At 44.5% G+C, this 20,111-nt stretch overlaps 1 protein-coding gene across 1 annotated transcript; it reads right to left on the minus strand.

Moving 5' to 3' along the window:
* Positions 1–5,359: 5,359 nt before the first annotated feature.
* LOC127306149 (probable auxin efflux carrier component 9) lies at positions 5,360–7,646 on the minus strand. The gene is made up of 5 exons (XM_051336761.2): positions 6,755–7,646; positions 6,551–6,636; positions 6,284–6,441; positions 5,747–5,823; positions 5,360–5,663 (listed from the first exon to the last, which is right to left on the minus strand). The coding sequence occupies exons 1-5, from the start codon at positions 7,573–7,575 to the stop codon at positions 5,588–5,590; spliced, it is 1,218 nt and encodes a 405-aa protein (XP_051192721.1). The 5' UTR covers positions 7,576–7,646; the 3' UTR covers positions 5,360–5,587.
* Positions 7,647–20,111: the final 12,465 nt, after the last annotated feature.

Below are 20,111 nucleotides of genomic sequence, written 5' to 3' on the forward strand. Positions count from 1 at the left end.
AAAGTTTTAAAGTTTAATGAATTCAAAGTTTCCGCTGCAAATACTTAAACATGCATTTTAAATTTGAAAAATGCGAAAGTGATGATCAAAATTTAAAGGGTTGATTAAAAGTGATTGTTGAAACAATTATGATCATGTCAAAATGACCAACGTTATTAATGGCATGATCATGCTTTGTTGTAATTATATGGGCAAAAGTGACAGTTAAAATTTTAAAGAGATGATTAAAGTGATTATTGTGACAATTATGGTTCTGTTATTTTTTGACCAACGTTATTAATGACATGATCATGATTTGTTGCAATAAGAGGCGCATTTATCTCTATTTCTGTCCAACGGTGATATAGATATAATTGCACAAACAGTTGTATGTCCTAATTTTGACCAACGTTGGATTATTGCATGCAATTGTTGTTATGATCTTATTTCATTGTGGTTTAAAGGTGGGTACTACTGGATGAGCTGCATCAAGGATGTTCCAACCCTCAGAGGTGAAAACTACACTGAATGGAGAAAGAAGGTCGATTTGTGCTGAGGTGGACTGGGTTCCCCCAGCCAGTCAGACCAAAAAGGTAATGCTGCATGGCAGAATAAAAAGTGGCTAAGTGCCTTTTATAAAGAATACAATTGAGAACGATATTGTGAGCTCAATTGCAGAGTGTACTTCCGTAAGGGAGTATCTTCAAAGAATAAAGAGTCAATTCACTGGTTCTTCAAAGATATGTGCGACCCAGTTGTTGAAGCAACTGGTGACAGAAAGTACACATGGACAGGAAGGACATGGCAGGTGTGTCATATGTTGTAATAATGCTTATGTGGGTGTTGTCTGTGTGTAATGTGAGTGAAAGAATGTTGTCCGCGTCGGACAAAGAACAAAAGAAAAGAAAAAGAACTGATGAATCATCGAAATTAAGGCGTTGTCGCTTAGGCCATATTTCGAGGGGGGGAATAGAAAGACTCGTTAAAAATGATATTCTTCCTCCATTAGAATTCTCAGACATAGAACAGCGCATCAAAGGAAAATTTGTAAATCAAATTAAAAAGGGTGCAAATCGATGCACAGCAACACTAGAAATAATTCACACCGATATATGTGGACCATTTCCTGTGAAAAGCGTGGATTACTCCCGATATGGTTATATTTATCCAATAAAAGAAAGAACAGAAGCGTTGGATAAATTCAAAATATTCAAAGCTGAAGTTAAAAATTAGCATGATAAAAGAATAAAGATAGTCAGGTCTGATCGTGGAGGGGAGTACTATGGTCGACATACTCCATATGGCCAAGTCCCTGGACCTTTTGCAAGATTCCTACAGGAGACTGGAATAGTCGCCCAGTACTCGATGCCGGGCGAACCTCAGTAGAATGGGGTAGTTCAAAGACGCAACCGTACCCTTATGGATATGGTGCGCAGTATGATGAGCTATTCCACTCTACCATTGGGATTGTGGGTTGAGGCGTTAAAAACCGCTATTCACATTCTAAACAGAGTACCAAGCAAATCGGTGCCCAAACGCCATATGAGCTAGCTATGGACAGGGAGAGTGCCTTCTCTAAACCACTTGAAAGTGTCGGGGAGCCCTGCTTAGGCCAAAGTATTCAATCCAAATATCGCAAAGTTAGATACCAAAACAATCAGCTGCCATTTTATTGGCTATCCTGAAAAGTCAAAAGGTTATCGTTTCTGAAATACACAAAGTTTGTGGAAACGAGATATGCTTCTTAGAGGACGAAATGATGAGGGGGGGCATGGTAGCTCCGAAAATTGATCTTGAGGAGAAGAGGGTGCATGCACATAATCCGATGACTCAGGAGCCATTTTTTGCGCTACCATGTGCACATGTACCGACGATCCCTGCGATTGTGGTGCAAGTGCCTGTTGTGACTCCACCCATGACAACGATGAGTGAAAATTCGGAACCTGTCCGTCAGGAGTCGAATGAACCATTTGTTGAGCATGAAAGGGAGCAACAACAGCCACCTCCTGAAAATTACAAAGCACGACTTGTGGCAAAAGGATTTACACAAAGAGAAGGGATAGATTACAATGAGACATTTTCTCCGGTCTCATGTAAGGATTCCTTCAGAATCATCATGGCACTAGTTGCACATTTTGATTTAGAGTTGCATCAAATGGATGTAAAGACGGCATTTCTAAACGGGGATTTAGAAGAAAATGTCTACATGAAACAACCCAAGGGTTTCATCATGGAAGGCAAGGAAGAAATGGGATGCCGCCTAAAGAAATCTATTTATGGATTAAAGCAAGCCTCCAGACAGTGGTATCTAAACTTCAATGAGACAATTAAGAGATTTGGATTTAAAAAAAAAATATTAAGGACAATTGCGTTTATTCAAAGTTTAAAAGTGGGAAATATATTTTCCTAATCTTGTATGTGGATGATATGCTGCCAGCAGTGATGTTAGTCTACTGCAAGAGACAAAAAAGTTCTTGTCCTCAAATTTTTATATGAAAGATCTTGGTGAAGCGTCATATGTTTTGGGCATAGAAATTCACCGAGACAGGAACAATGGAGTATTAGGACTATCGCAAAAGGCTTATTCACAAAAGATTCTAAGTATGTATAATATGCATAAGTGCAGTGCCACACCTGCCCCTATAGTCAAGGGCGACAATTTTGGGAAACATCAAAGTCCCCAAAATCAATCAAGCTCGATCAAATGAAAGCGGTTCCATATGCTTCGGCTATTGGAAGCCTACAGTATGCACAAGTGTGGACTCGCCCTGACTTAGCATTTATCACCGGAGTACTCGGTAGATATCAAGAAAATCCAGGTTTTGAACACTGGAAAATGGTAAAGAAGGCATTGCGTTATGTAAAAGGCAGAAAGAACTACATGCTAACATACAGAAGATCTGATTCCCTAGAAATAAGAGAGTACCCATACGCAGATTTTGCGGGGGATAAAGATGATAGAAAATCCACATCTGGATATGTATTTACCCTCGCAGGGGGAGTTATTTCGTGGAGAAGCTCCAAACAGACGATAGTTGCATCATCCACGATGTATGCAGAATTTATAGCATGTTATGAAGCCACGGGGCAGGCATTATGGTTAAAAAAAATTATACCCGACTTGAAAGTGGTAGATTGTATTAATAAACCACTAAAGATGTACTACGACAATGAGCCTGCAGTATTTTATGCTCACAACAACAAGTCGAGTAATGCTACGAAACCGATTGAGGTTAAGTATTATGTTGTGAAACACAAGGTCCAGGATCAAACAATAAGTCTCGAGCATATAAGGACAAAAGATATGCTTGCGGATCCGCTAACGAAAGGCTTACCACCTAGCGTGTTCAAGGAGCACGTAGCCGGCATGGGTTTTAAGGGAAAGTCTTACCTATCCTGGATCATAAGAGGCTCAAAAGTAAAAGAATTTGAAACAGAGAAGTGCATTGTGGCTGTCTGATTCCATCGGCAATAGAGTTGTGACGATGAAACATGCCGTATGGACTGATCCAAAATGAAACGAATAAAGTAAAAGTATAAAGTTAAAATAAAAGTTGAGATCAAGGGGGAGAATGTTAGGATGATCTCCAACGTGGTCGAACCCAACGGATCGAGCACGACCCTTTGACCTCGTCCGCGCCCTGATCGGGGGCGCCCAACCACATCTCTGGTTGGTGGGCCCATGTCGCTTGTGCTATATATAGAGTGGTGGGGGCGGTGGCACAGATGACGAGGTTGACCGGAGTGCCACTCTCCCCACCTACACACCTACCGATCTAGGTCTGCACAGTGCCGACGGGAAGCTTCGCCGCCACCATCACCAGGTGGACGTCGGGAGGATCGTCCTCCATTAAAGGAGAAGGTACACATCTCTGTAATCTCAAAGTACTACTCGGAAAGATCTAGACTAGTGATCCCAGGGATCTAACAGTTGAGGCCCGCGGACACGAGGTCTGGCTACATCCTGTTGGTGATGTTTGGGGAGGCAGGGTCGTCTCCATTGTCGGGCTTGGGCATGGCAGGCCTCGCTGAGATGGCCGGAGCTCCTATGGTTGGCGGCCTAGGGGAATAAGCCAAGGACGAACTCGATGGTGCGGCGCTGGAAAGCATCTGTCTTCTGGTCGCCGGATGAGGAGGTGGCACCGACATGGTTGTTGAGCTTGACCAGCAATGCGTGGGCGTGGAGGTTGGGTTGGGAGCAGTCGGTTCCGGAGGAGGCTGTGGCCAAATTGGCTCAACGTTGGTGGGGATAAGGGTTGAGGTTGGGGTTGGTGGCTGCTGTAAAGGGGAGAAGCCATATGAAGGTGTTGGGGAGGTGGTGGTGTAGCTGGCGTCGCAATTGTCTTATGCAGGAACCGTAAAGTAGCCGGTCGCGGGTGCTCCTAAGCCAAAAGGGGGTGGCAGGGAAGAAGAAGGGTAGGTCGGGGGTGAGCTCACCATGGATGCGAATCGGGGAAGATGGTGGTTAATTTGGGAAGGGAGTGTGGGTTTTGTGGTAAGGGCATGTACAATGATGATATCTTAGCAGTGCCACGTAGGATAAATGCTGAGGTGGAGGAAAGAGAAACATAAAAAAAGATTTTGCCTTCTCTTAGATAAGAGATGATCTCTTAGCACAATCTCTCTCACCACAAATTTAGGATGTCTCGTGACTAAAGATAAGACTAAAAAACAACCCATTGTATATCATGTTATTATATCTATATTTCGTGGCAGGATTAAGATAAGACAATCCTATGAACCATTGCACATGCCCTAAGAACGAAGAGAGGAGCTGCGAATCCAGAGCTGATTTGGGCAAGGGAGGGTGGGTACCGCGAATCGAATCGCAAGAAGGGAGAAGAAGAAGAAGCCGCTAGGGAGAATTTTTGGACGAAGAATCGCTCGCTCTGATACCACTTTGTCAGGATGAAGAAGAGGATTTTGGGTAGAAAAAAGGGCAAACTGTAAGAACTAAATAACAGATAAATTGCGGACAAGGTGTTTGTGCACCCGGGTGCATATGCACCCTTTATTTGAAATGCATATTAAACATATTTTCAAATATCAAAAAATACAAATAAAAATGTCTCATGTATAGCTTGACATGTTACATGTTGACAAAGTTGTTTCAGCAAAAATCGATATGTTTTGTTCCCATGTACTAAAAAGACAATTTTTTGTTGTTAAAATAGTCTATTTCTCTCGAGGCATTGTTTGTCTTTTTTACATAGGGTACAAAAAATGTCGGTTTTACGTGAAACTTTACGTGTACACATAGAATATGTCCCTCTACATGCTAAAAAAATTCCTAATTTTTTTGTTTTTGAAATATGTTTTTACATACCGTGTGCATATGCACCCATGATCAGTTTTGGTTTTTCCAATAAATTGCAGAAAATAAGAATAAAATTAGGGTTTATATTTCTTGATTGGATCACAGGATACAATAGTAGCTTATATAGACCAAACCAACTACTAGATACCTACTTAGGTGCAATACCTAATATGCCCTTACCTACCAACATACTACTACTCCATAGCACTACTAGTCCTAACACCATCCTTCTTGTTCTTGGATTGTCCTCTATACGTATGCCCATGCAGTTTCAGCCTTTGCCTAGCCTTGTTAGTTCCACCATGATCCCAATAGAATGTAGTACACGATGGTGACAGGAAGTGAGATGAATATCCCAAAAATAACCCTGAAAACATCCAATAATCAGGTGGGCATTCACAGAACTAAGTGAATTATCTCAAAGCAAGAATATTCAGCAATGAAAAATACCCTGTGCTCATGATGTCGGCGTGGACCTTGTACTCTTCAGCGTACACAAACGAAGTCACGGCCAGGGGTAAAGCCGCCTGCATGCACGCATGTAAGTTGTATTAGATAAATATGAGATTGATTTCAGCATGCATCCTTTATTCCGTAAGCAAACATAGAGCTTCTGCTTAGTGTTGAATTTGTTTGCTCTCTGTTTCCAACGTCTATTCTCATGATTTGAAAGCGCATGCAGCAAGCTCTTAGAGAGCGCGCGCTACTACAAGCAAAGCAGACTGAAAGCAAAAGATAAACGTTGCGTGCCAACATTATGATCCTAGCAAAACAGATATACATCGGATGGTTGCGCCAAGCTGTAGCAGGAAGTAGCTTACTTTTCTTTTCTAATGGATCACTTGTAGATTACAAACATGATTATCATCCTTCAGTATGCATTTTCTGTGTGATCCGCAACTGCAATGACTGTTATTGCTGGACATCTCTTTTAAGAGAGTTGCTGCCGATGTCAATAACTAAGAAAAGAGAATTTTTTGTGCTTACCTGTACAACGGCCATGTGCAGCATGGTGCCGTGCATGCCGACGACGAGGGAGGCGATCAACATCACCACCGGGCCTATGAGAAACTTGAGGAGCATCGACATTGAGGCGATGGTGTAGCCGCACGGAATGAACCGTGACTGTCGGGCAATGAACGTCCCTGAAACATGAAGGAGGGAATATCTAGCTAGATTAAGCAGCTGGTTAATTTCTGAAAACATCTCGCATTGGAAGTCAAGATTAATCTAAGCGATCGAGTATAGACAGACCTGAAGAGAACATGCTGAGGCCAACAGCTGTGCTGTATATTGTGAAGAGGGAGTCGTCGATAACTTTTGGCATCTTGATTCCACACCTGCAAAATTGGAAATAGTGCATGACAGATGTTAATATGATTTATGTGTGCAATTTGAATATGCAGGTGTGGAATCACGCACTGGATGTTGTGTGGAACATGAATGAAATGGACGTACTTGAAGGCAACCAGAGACCAGATGAGGCCAAGGATGCTGGCGTATGTATTTGGAATCCTCAGAATCTTCTTCACTGCCATCCACAAGACATGCTTCACCGACGGCGCCTTGGCGACGTCTCCAAAGGTACCTGCCTCCTTGTCCTTGCCGACTGACGTCGTATTCGTCTGGACAACGATGCTACCTTGCGCCAGGGAAGCGACCGTGACATCCGTGGTCTCAATGATCACCACCCTCATGGGGTCACCTTTCTCTGGCGATCCAGGAGGGCTGATGATCTCCTTGGTCACCGTGGCGGCTGCGCGCATGGCCTCCATGTATTCGTAGAGGAAGATAATGACATTGTACCAGAAACAGAACTGCATCACGACGATGGGCTTGAGGAGGGTGGTGGAGACCTCGCCGTACATGCCCCTGAGGAGCGGCACGCCCATGATGATGGTGTTGGGCAGCGAGGCGACGGAGAAGGCGGTGACCACCCACTCCAGCTGCAGCGAGGGAGCTGCCTTGGTCCCGTCATCGTCTCGGTGGCGGCGCGAGCGCGCCCACAGGATCGGGGCCACGAGGCCGAGCAGGATGGCCAGCTTCTGCAGGGTGTCGGCGGCGATGAGGCGGCCGCTCATGGCGTAGAGGTCGTTGGTGGAGACCATGTGGAAGATGAGCACGGGCACGGCATAGAGCGCGACAAAGTGGTTGATCCCCGCGCACTGCTCGTCGGAGAAGGCCTTGAGCCACCGCACCGACACGTACCCCAGGGCCGCCGCCGTGTAGAGCGGCGCCATGGCCTCGAGGACCTGGTACACGGCCGAGCCCGAGATCATAATGCCCTACAGCAATTGGTCTCTGCTGGTAATGGTGTGATACAGGCACTATGAGAGTTCAAGTTTTCGGCGCGCGGGACCTGATTGTATATATAGTTTTAGTTGCTAACCACGTATGCCACCACGTGGTCGATGCGTAGGACTCCCAGGAAGTGTGCGTCACACCATCTCCAATAGACGCGCTATCCCGCACCCGCGCTAGAAAAACCGTCAGTATGTAGTGTGCAGAGACGAAATCGGTCCTCCAGCAGGCCCGAGGTGGTGATGCAAAAAAATTGGTGCGCGTGACTTTTTGCACTATCCGTTGTAGCATATGTGACATGTGGGCTGCAGCGCGCGACATCTGTTCGGACGCGCGCATATATACAACGGCTAGAAATTCACCCCGCGCCCTCCTCCATTTCCCCACCAGCGTCGCCACCGCACGATTCCGTAGGCGCCAGTCGATTACGCCGTTGGCCCTGCTCTAGCTCGCCGCCGCGTCGTAGATCCGTCTCGCCCTCCCCTCCTCCCGGCAGTTTCGGCCGCTCCGCCGCGCTATACCGAGCCGCCGCCGCCACCGACGGCACAAGGCCGGCGCTTCCTCCTCGCCTCCCCCGGGCCTCCTCCTCTTTGTAGCGCCGCGCTCGAGCGGCGTCCATGTCGTTGTCGTCGGGCCTACTTCCAACATGGCGCATCCAAGATGCTCGCCGGTTTGCTCGCAAGGTATGCGCCTCCGTCGGCCGCCATCATTTTGTCGATTTTTTTTGCTACTAGCTAGTTGTAGTGAAGTCATTTCATATGTATATTTGTAGAGTTCATCATACGATTCATCGGATGACGAGTACGACGTAGAGGTAGAAGAGAATATATCCATACTATTAGCATACCGCGCCGTCAAGAAGTCAAAAATAGGTGGATCGGTGTTCGGTAGACAGAAGTTGTGAAGAGAAAGGATTGAAGGGCACGAGAAGTTGACGCGGTCGTATTTCAACGAGAATCCGATATTTCCCGAAAGCTATTTTTGGTGGCGTTTTCGGATGAGCATCGACTTGTTCAAGCACATCGCAGCGGAGGTGATCAAGTATGATCGATTCTTTGAGCAATGGAGAAATGCCGCCGGAGAACTTGGTCACAACCACATATCAGAAGGTGACCGTCGCCTTGCGTATGCTGGCATACGGTATACCGGCGGATCTAGTCGATGATCATTTGGCCATGGGAGAGAGCACTTCTATCTTATGTGTGAAGCGCTTTGTCATGGCAATTGCGAATGTTTTTGGATCCACATACTTGAGAGCCCCCAATGCTCAAGACACGGCAAGACTTTTGGAGTTCAACGCCGACCGGGGATTTCCAGGTATGCTTGGCTCAATTGCTTGTATGCATTGGAGTTGGAAGAATTATCCAGCGGTATGGCATGGTAAATTCAAAGGGTACAAGAAGGATGCCACTATAGTCCTTGAAGTGGTCATCAATCATGAGACTTGGATATGACATGCATTTTTTGGAATGCCCGGGTTTTGCAATGACATCAATGTTCTTCAACGGTCACCTTTAATGAGAAGACTTGCAATGCGGGAAGGTTAATTGGTGGAGTTTGAACCAAATGGCCACAAGTACAACTATGGCTACTTCCTTACCGACGGCATATATCCAAGGTGGCAAACATTTGTGAAGCCGGTTATTCAACCACGAGGTAAGAAACAAAACTAATTTCACAATGCACAAGCGACAGCTAGGAAAGATGTAGAGAGAGCATTTGAGATTTTGCAAGCCCAATTTGCTATTGTGAGGGGGGCGGCTAGATTTTGGGCCCAGGAGTGCCTTTGGTATATCATGACCGCTTGTGTCATCATCTATAACATGATTATAGAGGATGATTATGGAAAAAAGGTGGATCCTACCCACTACAAGTTTATGGGGCTTTCCGTGCAAGTGAGAAGGTCTGCACATAGGATTGTCCGGTTCATTGCCTCGTACCATGCCATTCGCTCCAACGAAACACATGATGAGCTCCAAAAGAATCTCATGGAAGAATTGTGGAATTGGCATGGACAATAATAGTTGCATACTTGTTGTATTGTTTGAAAAATATATGTTGTATTGTTTCAAAATTATACTGTATTGTCGTATGTTGATCCGTAAAATTGTTGTATTTGTTGTGGACAATTTGATGTACTTGTTATATTTTTGTGTTGTAATAATAAATGGTACATTTATTTGTGAATTTATGAAACTTGTTTGACCTTGTTGGATGCATAGTTGTGTGTGTGATTGTTGTTTCCGACGGTGCTGCGCGCTGTATATTAGAGCATCCGGTGGAGTAAGCTTTTTTGCGCCCGCGCACGGGCTCTAGTTTAGGGCTTCCGTGAGAGAAAATTCAGCGCAGCGCGCTTAACGTTTCAGTGCGGTCGAAGCGACATACATCCCGCGTCAAAATATAGCGCGAATGTTGATGATGCTCTCATTTTGTCATTTTCTCCGCTCCTGTTTGTGGCTGTTTTGTATAGTAGTAGAGCAGTGGCACAGCCCCGATTCGTGGAGTAGTCTAAACAGGCGATGGCGACGAAGTTAGCTGGCTCGATGTGAATGCGTCGCTGTATCAAGCTAGGCTAGCAAAGCTGGCTTGGTTGATTCCTCCGGAGACTTGCTCGACACGAGCCATTGGCGATCTGACCAAGTGTCTTCGTGTGGGTGCGTGTTGTTTCCAGGCCAATACCAAACCGATCAAACCGTGTGGTTAGCGGGAGTGATGGTTTTTTTCCCGTGTCCTTTTTTGTGATCTTGTGAGTTGCGAGAAGTAAGAATTTGGTTATTTTTCCTTCGACTGAGAAACGATCACACCCATTAATAAATTAAGATGTATTAGAATCTGGCTATTTTAAATCTCAACTATCATCATCCCTTTAAGTCACTATACCTACCCTTACCACGCCATACGCCCAAACAAAGAGAGCAAAATCTAAAAATCACGATTAACATATCTGAAATGACTCTTAACAAATACATGGGCTCCTAGACCTTATTCGGAATCTACCTCGGATCCGGTCAGAATGATCTGAGTTAGAGCATCTCCGGTCGCGTCCCCGAAACCAACCTTAAAGGGATTTGGGTGCGCCGGACAAAAGAAAGTCCTTAGAGGCGTTCCCCAAAGCCGCTTTTTGTCCGGCGTGGCCCGATACGGTGTCCGGCGCACCGAGTCCATCCTCGCTACACAAGGGACGCTCCGGGGACGCCGAACACACCGAAAAGCGAGGCGAGGAGTGGTGGGACCGACGCGTCAGCGGCACATTAAATTTTAACCTAACCCTCGCCTACCTCGCGAGGGAAGGTATTGGCACGCAGCGACGGTGCAGTTCCCGCATAGGCGCAGCGAAGCATCTCGTCGCGCTTAGCTCTGTGTGCCGGCGTTAATAAGCGCCACCGCTCCCCCTCCTCCCTCCGGCCTATAAAAAGGGCCACCTCTCATCGTCCCTCTCACACACAAACCCTAGCGCATCTCTCCCCAACCCTAGCCTGCGACGCTTGTTGTCGCCTGCGACGCCGTCATCTTCATCGTCGGACATGCAGGACGAGGAGGGGCCCGTGCTGTTCGAGTTCGTCGTCTCCTCAAGGGCGACCCACACGCCATCCAGAGGCTGTCGGACACCTTCGCTGACTTCGTCGCCGGCGACGGGCGCCCGGGCTCGCTTCATTTGCGGGAAGCTGCCTGCGGCTGCTGCCGGTGGATCGTGGACGTGATCTACGACGCGCGCGGCAAGATGTACCTCCACATCGGCTGGGAGAAGTTCGCGCGCTACCACCGCCTCGAAGCCGGCTTCGTGCTCGTGTTCTCCTACTTTGGCGAGAGGGACATGAGTGTCAAGGTGTTCGACGAGACGCGTTGTCGCGGGCACTACCACGGCGACAGCTCCGAGGAGGACGACGACTGATGAGTGTTGTTTCTTCGCAGCGAAAATATTTTCATGGAGGTTTCTGGTTGTTATTCCTCGGAAGAACCAACAGGGGCACCGTCAACAGCTGGATTTTCCAGTTTGGGTGACTGGCACGAAACCTTCGATGCCCGGCCTAGTTATGTTTAGTTATTTTGCAATGTTTTATATTTGTGCCAACCATGGTTCAAACTATGTATTAGTTTGTGGAAAACCATGTTCCAAACTATGTCTTCGTGTAAACCATGTTCCCAACTATGTATTAGTTTGTGGAATGTTTCTTCTCTTTATTGAAATAAAAATGCAAAAAAAATAGAGTATTTTAATGTTTGGGGGAGGCGTTTGGGGGACGCGGCTGGGGAGCGACGTCCCCCAAACGCGGCACGAACGGAACACGTCCCCCAAACGCTCAATCCGGCACCGTTTGGGGAACAGTTTGGGGGACGCGACTGGAGATGCTCTTACTCATGTTACCACCCAAAATTTTGAACCCAATCTAGATCTCACGAACATGCTCAAACAGCTAGTTTTTTTTGGTATAAGCCCCCTTCTTCTCCAAAGGGGTACCTTTTAGATTGATCTCCACACGATAAAGTCCAACGGCTCGATGTGCCCCTTGACCACACCCTGATTGGGGGCGCCCAACCGAACTCTGGTTGGTGGACCCATGTCGTCGCGCTACATAAATAGATGGGGTGGCGGACGCACACGGTACGAGGTTCACCATGCGCCGCAACCCCACCAATATCCCCTACCAATCTAGAGTTAGCGTAGGCCGACGGGAAGCTCCACCGTACCGCCGCCTCTGCCTTGCCCACGCACACACATGCACAAGCCATCACCCTCCACCATAGCCAATGGGTCGGGCTCGCTGAGCTCCAGTGAAGGAGGGTACTACTTGATGAGCTGCATCAAGGATGTTCCAACCCTCATAGGTGAAAACTACACTTAATGGAGAAATAAGGTCGATTTGGTCTTTGTTTGTGCTGAGATGGACTAGGTTGTTGTAAGGGTATATTGCCCTTAAGTGTGTTTTTCGTAATTAATGACAATTCTCTATGGACCAATGTTTTCATTGTGTTTATATGAAGGAACATTCCGTAGGTAATTCTTGTAGTCCATGTGTTGAATTCAAGTGTGAATGCCATGAAGATAAAGATATACCTTGGTTATTGGCATCAAGATATTGAGTGGTTGACTTTAAGAGAAGAACTCTAGATATGGCTCTAAGTCGGTGTCATGGTAGCCTCATGAGTTGAGCTGTGGTTGACTAGGGTTTAGAGCATGCAATCAAATGAAGAGTTCTCTATGTACCTCAAGATATGTTGATAGAGCATTAGAAGATACAAGGTTGATCAAAACTAAGAGTTATTATTGAATTCAAGTTGGTCAACACATGAAGCATAAAGACTGTGTCACTTTGGATCATGTGATCTTGTGGATGGTAAGTCTTGTCAATTATGCTTCTTGAGCTAACCCACTATATATGTCCATTTGTGTTGTCTATGTGGGTTAGGTATCTTGCCATGGGCATGCATCAAGAGTATGATCTCATATAGCCCATGTGAAGATGGCATCAAGTATGGATGTCATCAAGCTTGAGAAGGGAAAGTTCAAGATGTGCATATCGAGAAGATCATGCATGAAGCTTGCCGTCCATTTGGTGATAATGGACTTGTGAAGATGTGGCTCAATGAAGCTTTCCCATAGTGGTGTATGGAGGAACAATTGTGAGTCTTCACGAAGAAACAACGATCAAGTGAGGCATTCCGGCTTGAGTGGAGCTTGAAGCGTTGTCATCAAGATCAAGCGGTATGTGCAAGGAAAATGTATGGCCATGGTAGGTTTTCCTTTTATCGGTCTCAAGGTGGTTGTTGAGAGACAGGGTTATAGGATAGATAGCCACACTATCAAGAAGGGCTTTCGGTGGGGTAACTTGATCGCTTCGTCTTAGGGAGCTCAATCCTTTTCATCATTTGCATCCCTATATTCTCGTTGCTTCTTGGCGTTTCTCTGTGTGAAGTTCGTGAGCTTGTTGCTAGCTTTTCAACAAGCCCAAGTTCATCGAAAACGGAATCTGTATGCATCTTCTATTGCGTTTTTTGAGTTAGGACATCTTTACCGTTTCATAACATTGCGAGGCTAAAATCATGTAAAAATATTCCATGAGGATTCTTCATATTTTCAATAAAATAGGTTCTATTCATCGTTATATTTCCAATAAATTGGTTTCATCTCAATCGGAGTTTGGGAACTACGTGAGAAGAGTTTTTAGTTCTCGAAGAAAAATGGTCATTTGATCAGAATTGTGCAACACGACATTGGGCCTGGCATGTCGAGTGCTGTTGCCGGGTTGGCCGGCATCTGGCCCGGTCCACCGGTTGTGGCATCGAGCGTCCCAGCTTCATGGTCAGCCCGTTGATACGTATCCAACGTATCTATAATTTCTGATGTTCCATGCTAGTTTTATGACAATACCTACATGTTTTTCTCACACTTTATAATGATTTCATGCATTTTCCGGAACTAACCTATTAACAAGATGCCGAAGTGCCAGTTCCTGTTTTCTGCTGTTTTGGTTCCAGAAAGGCTGTTCGGGCAATATTCTCGGAATTCGACGAAACAAAAGCCAAACATCTTATTTCACCGAGACGGGCCAGAACACCGAAGAGGAGACGGAGAGGAGGCCCAGGGCCCCCAGACCACAGGGCCGTGCGGGTGGCCCCCTGGCCGCGCCGGCCTGTGGGGAGGGAGCCCCCTGGCTCCTCCGACTCCGCCTCTTCGCCTATATAGTCCCTCGTGACCTAAAAACCCGAGACCAATTGACGAAACTGCAGAAAGACTCCAGGGGCGCCGCCGCCATCGCGAAACTCCATTTCGGGGGACAGAAGTCTCTGTTCCGGCACGCCGCCGGGATGGGGAATTGCCCCCGGAGTCATCTCCATCGACACCACCGCCATCTTCATTGTTGTTGCTGTCTCCCATGATGAGGAGGGAGTAGTTCTCCCCCGAGGCTGAGGGCTCTACCGGTAGCTATGTGGTTCATCTCTCTCTCCCATGGTGTGATCTTTATGTGATCATGAGCTTTGTATCACTATTAATCTATGTGCTACTCTAGTGATGTTATTAAAGTAGTCTATTCCTCCTCCATGATGTAAAGTTGACAGTGTGTGCATCATGTAGTACTTGGCGTAGGTTATGATTGTAATCTCTTGTAGATTATGAAGTTAACTATTACTATGATAGTATTGATGCGATCTATTCCCCCTTTCATAGCTATTGTTGATAGTGTGTATGCTATGTTAGTACTCGGTCTAAATTGCAACGGTCTATTATGCACTCTAGAGGTTACTTTAATATGAACTCCGGGTGTTGTGGAGCTTGATTACTCCGGCTTGAGGTGTGCTTTTATAGCCCTACACAATGAATGGTGTTTATTATCCAACAAGAGAGTGTGAGAAAGTAGCACAAGTGAAGAGAAGTTATTCAGTTATGTGATCATTGTTGAGAGTGTCCACTAGTGAAAGTATGATCCCTAGGCCTTGTTTCTAAGCATTGAAACACCGTTTACAACAAGTTTTGTTACATGTTCGCTTGCTGCCATCTTTATTTCAGATTGCAATTACTACTTACAATCATCCATATTACTTGTATTTCACTATCTCTTCGCCGAACTAGTGCACCAATACATCTGACAAGTGTATTAGGTGTGTTGGGGACACAAGAGACTTCTTGTATCTTAATTGCAGGGTTAATTGGCCAGAGCCTCTACTAATAACGAAGAGCATGCAAGATCATAAACAACACATAGATAGATTGATAATCAACATAGCATAGTATTCCATATTCATCGGATCCCAACAAACGCAACATGTAGCATTACAAATAGATGATCTTGATCATGTTAGGCAGGTCACAAGATCGAACAATGATAGCACATGAGGAGAAGACAACCATCTAGCTACTGCTATGGACCCATAGTCCAGGGGTGAACTACTCACACATCACTCCGGAGGCGACCATGGCGGTGAAGAGTCCTTCGGGAGATGATTCCCCTCTCCAGCAGGGTGCCGGAGGCGATCTCCTGAATCCCCCGAGATGGGATTGGCGGCAGCGGCGTCTCTGGAAGGTTTTCCGTATCGTGGCTCTCGGTACTGGGGTATTCGCGACAAAGACTTTAAGTAGGCGGAAGGGCGGAGTCGGAGGGCTGACGAGGGGGCCACACGCTAGGGCCGCGCGGGCCCCCTTGGGCCGCGCCGCCCTTGTGTGGCGGCGCCTCGTCGCCCCACTTCGTTTCCCTTTCGGTGTTCTGGAAGCTTCGTGGAAAAATAGGCCCCTGGGCGTCGATTTCGTCCAATTCCGAGAATATTTCCTTACTAGGATTTCTGAAACCAAAAACAGCAGAAAACAGCAACTGGCTCTTCGGCATCTCGTTAATAGGTTAGTGCCGGAAAATGCATAAATATGACATAAAGTATGTATAAAACATGTGTGTATCATCATAAAACAAGCATGGAACATAAGAAATTATCGATACGTTGGAGACGTATCAGCATCTCCAAGCTTAGTTCCTACTCATCCCGAGTAGGTAAACGATAACAAAGATAATTTCTGAAGTGACATGCCATCATAATCTTGATCAATACTATTGTAAGCACATGTAATGAATGCAGCGATTCGGAGCAATGGTAAATACAATGAGTAAACAATTGAATCATATAGCAAAGACTTTTCATGAATAGTACTTTCAAGACAAGCATCAATAAGTCTTGCATAAGAGTTAACTCATAAAGCAATAAATTCAAAATAAAGGCATTGAAGCAACACAAAGGAAGATTAAGTTTCAGCGGTTGCTTTCAACTTGTAACATGTATATCTCATGGATAGTTGTCAATGCAAAGTAATATAATAAGTGCAATAAGCAAGTATGTAGGAATCAATGCACAGTTAACACAAGTGTTTGCTTCTAAGACAGAAGGAAATAGGTAAATTGACTCAACATAAAAGTAGAAGAATGGCCCTTCGCAGAGGGAAGCATTGATTGCTATATTTGTGCTAGAGATTTTATTTTGAAAACATAAAGAGAGCATAAAAAGTAAAGTTTTGAGAGGTGTTTGTTGTTGTCAACGAATGGTAGTGGGCACTCTAACCCCCTTGCCAGACATACTTTCAAAGAGCGGCTCCCATGAAATTTTTATTTTTGGGTGGCACTCCTTCCAACCTTGCTTTCACAAACCATGGCTAACCGAATCCTCGGGTGCCTGCCAACAATCTCATACCATGAAGGAGTGCCTTTTTATTTTAGTTTTATTTAGATGACACTCCTCCCCACCTTTGCTTTCTCAAGCCATGGCTAACCGAATCCTCGGGTGCCGTCCAACAATCACATACCATGGAGGAGTGTCTATTTTTGTAAAATTATGAAGGTTAATTAATTTGGGACTGGGAATCCCATTGCCAGCTCTTTTTGCAAAATTATTGGATAAGCGGATGAAGCCACTAGTCCATTGGTGAAAGTTGCCCAACAAGATTGAAAGATAAACACCACATACTTCCTCATGAGCTATAAAACATTGACACAAATAAGAGGTAATAACTTTTTAATTGTTTAAAGATAGCACTCAAGCAATTTACTTTGGAATGGCGGAGAAATACCATGTAGTAGGTAGGTATGGTGGACACAAATGGCATAGTGTTTGGCTCAAGGATTTGGATGTATGAGAAGTATTCCCTCTCAATACAAGGCTTAGGCTAGCAAGGTTATTTGAAACAAACACAAGTACGAACCGGTACAGCAAAACTCACATAAAAAACATATTGCAAGCATTATAAAACTCTACACCGTCTTCCTTGTTGTTCGACCCTTACTAGAAAATATCTAGACCTTAGAGAGACCAATCATGCAAACCAAATTTTAGCAAGCTCTATGTATTTCTTCACTAATAAGTGCAAAGTATATGATGCAAGAGCTTAAACATGAGCACAACAATTGCCAAGTATCACATTATTCAAGATATTATACCATTTACCACATGTAGCATTTCCCGTTTCCAACCATATAACAATTTAACAAAGCAGTTCAACCTTCGCCATGAAAATTATGAGTAAAGCTAAGGACATATTTGTCCATATGCAACAGCGGAGCGTGTCTCTCTCCCACACAATGAATGCTAGGATCCATTTTATTCAAACAAAAACAAAAACAAAAACAAAAACATACAGACGCTCCAAGTAAAGCACATAAGATGTGATGGAATAAAAATATAGTTTCATTAGAGGAACCTGATAATGTTGTCGATGAAGAAGGGGATGCCTTGGGCATCCCCAAGCTTAGATGCTTGAGTCTTCTTGAAATATGCAGGGATGAACCACCGGGGCATCCCCAAGCTTAGAGCTTTCACTCTCCTTGATCATATTGTATCATCCTCCTCTCTTGATCCTTGAAAACTTCCTCCACACCAAACTCAAAACAACTCATTAGAGGGTTAGTGCATAATCAAAATTCACATGTTCAGAGGTGACATAATCATTCTTAACACTTCTGGACATTGCACAAAGCTACTGAAAGTTAATGGAATAAAGAAATCCATCAAGCATAGCAAAACAGGCAATGCAAAATAAAAAGCAGAATCTATCAAAACAGAACAGTCCGTAAAGACGAATTTTTTAGGTGCAACAGACTTGCTCAAATGAAAATTCTCAAATTGAATGAAAGTTGCGTACATATGTGAGGATCACTCACGTAAACTGGCAGAATTTTCTGAGTTACCTACAGAGACTACTGCTCAAATTCGTGACAGCAAGAAATCTGTTTCTGCGCAGTAATCCAAATCTAGTATGAACCTTACTATCAAAGACTTTACTTGGCACAACAATGCAACAAAATTAAGATAAGGAGAGGTTGCTACAGTAGTAACAACTTCCAAGACTCAAATATAAAACAAAGTACTGTAGTAAAATCATGGGTTGTCTCCCATAAGCGCTTTTCTTTAACGCCTTTCAGCTAGGCGCAGAAAGTGTGCATCAAGTGTTATCAAGAGACGAAGCATTGGCATTCTTACCAGAGGCTCTGTGCCTACCCTTCTTACTCTTATTCTTACTCTTTGGTTTGGGGAATATATGATTGCACCCAGGTATGGAGGATTTTAGAGTGCCTTTTTCCACATCTATGGTTACTCCGAAGAGCTTCAGCAGGGATCTTCCAAGTGTGATTTGTCCTGTACCTACACATTCAATAACGAGATAATCAGTGGATACCGTTTTTCCAAGAAGGGTTGTGAATACTCCTTCAGCTATTCCCTTAGGAATTATAACAGAGTTATCAGTGAGAGTTATTCCTTCTCCTCCTTCAGTAAGTCCCCAGAGTGTCAAAGATTTATAAATACTTTCAGGCATAAGGCAAAATTCAGTCGTAATATCACAACGAGCATCAAAAATTTTACCATCAATAGTAACTTTAATAGTGGGGTCCCACATTGATGGTTCAGAGTTTATTGGAACATAATCAAAATGCTCACGAATCCGACCATACCCTTCTTTCAAGCAAGATACATGTGTCTCAAGAGTGTTCAATCTATTATAAACGCTAACAAGGGATGGATCATAATTATTAGTGGAGCTAGATGATGCAACCAATTTCTTTATGGCATTAAAAGCTTGATCCCCATCACAGTGAAGGAAATATCCTCCCACTACTGTTGGAGATATGCCCAAGAGGCAATAATAAATAGTTATTATATATCTTTGTGTTTATGATAATGTTTACATACCATGCTATAATTGTATTAACCGAAACATTAATACATGTGTGTTATGTAAACAACAAGGAGTCCCTAGTAAGCCTCTTGTATAACTAGCTTGTTGATTAATAGATGATCATGGTTTCGTGATCATGAACATTGGATGTTATTAATAACAAGGTTATGTCATTATATGAATGATGTAATGGACACACCCAATTTAGCGTAGCATAAGATCACGTCATTAAGTTATTTGCTATAAGCTTTCGATACATAGTTACCTAGTCCTTATGACCATGAGATCATGTAAATCACTTATACCGGAAAGGTACTTTGATTACATCAAATGCCACTGCGTAAATGGGTGGTTATAAAGGTGGGATTAAGTATCCGGAAAGTATGAGTTGAGGCATATGGATCAACAGTGGGATTTGTCCATCCCGATGACGGATAGATATACTCTGGGCCCTCTCGGTGGAATGTCGTCTAATGTCTTGCAAGCATATGAATAAGTTCATAAGAGACCACATACCACGGTACGAGTAAAGAGTACTTGTCAGGAGACGAGGTTGAACAAGGTATAGAGTGATACCGATGATCAAACCTCGGACAAGTAAAATATCGCGTGACAAAGGGAATTGGTATCGTATGTGAATGGTTCATTCAATCACTAATGTCATCGTTGAATATGTGGGAGCCATTATGGATCTCCAGATCCCGCTATTGGTTATTGGTCGGAGAGAGTTCTCAACCATGTCTACATAGTTCGCGAACCGTAGGGTGACACACTTAAGGTTTGATGTCGTTTAAGTAGATATGGAATATGGAATGGAGTTCGAAGTTTTGTTTGGAGTCTCGGATGGGATCCAGGACATCACGAGGA

Source organism: Lolium perenne, chromosome 6 (genome assembly GCF_019359855.2).
Source record: "Lolium perenne isolate Kyuss_39 chromosome 6, Kyuss_2.0, whole genome shotgun sequence".
Lineage (NCBI taxonomy): Eukaryota > Viridiplantae > Streptophyta > Magnoliopsida > Poales > Poaceae > Lolium > Lolium perenne.

Coding starts and splice junctions, on each gene's coding strand:
- LOC127306149 (XM_051336761.2), bottom strand. CDS start 7,575: ATGATCTCGGGCTCGGCCGTGTACCAGGTCCTCGAGGCCATGGCGCCG. Junction 6,637..6,754: donor TGGTCTCTGGTTGCCTTCAA/GTACGTCCATTT, acceptor CCAATTTTGCAG/GTGTGGAATCAAGATGCCAA. Junction 6,442..6,550: donor CCTCAGCATGTTCTCTTCAG/GTCTGTCTATAC, acceptor TTCATGTTTCAG/GGACGTTCATTGCCCGACAG.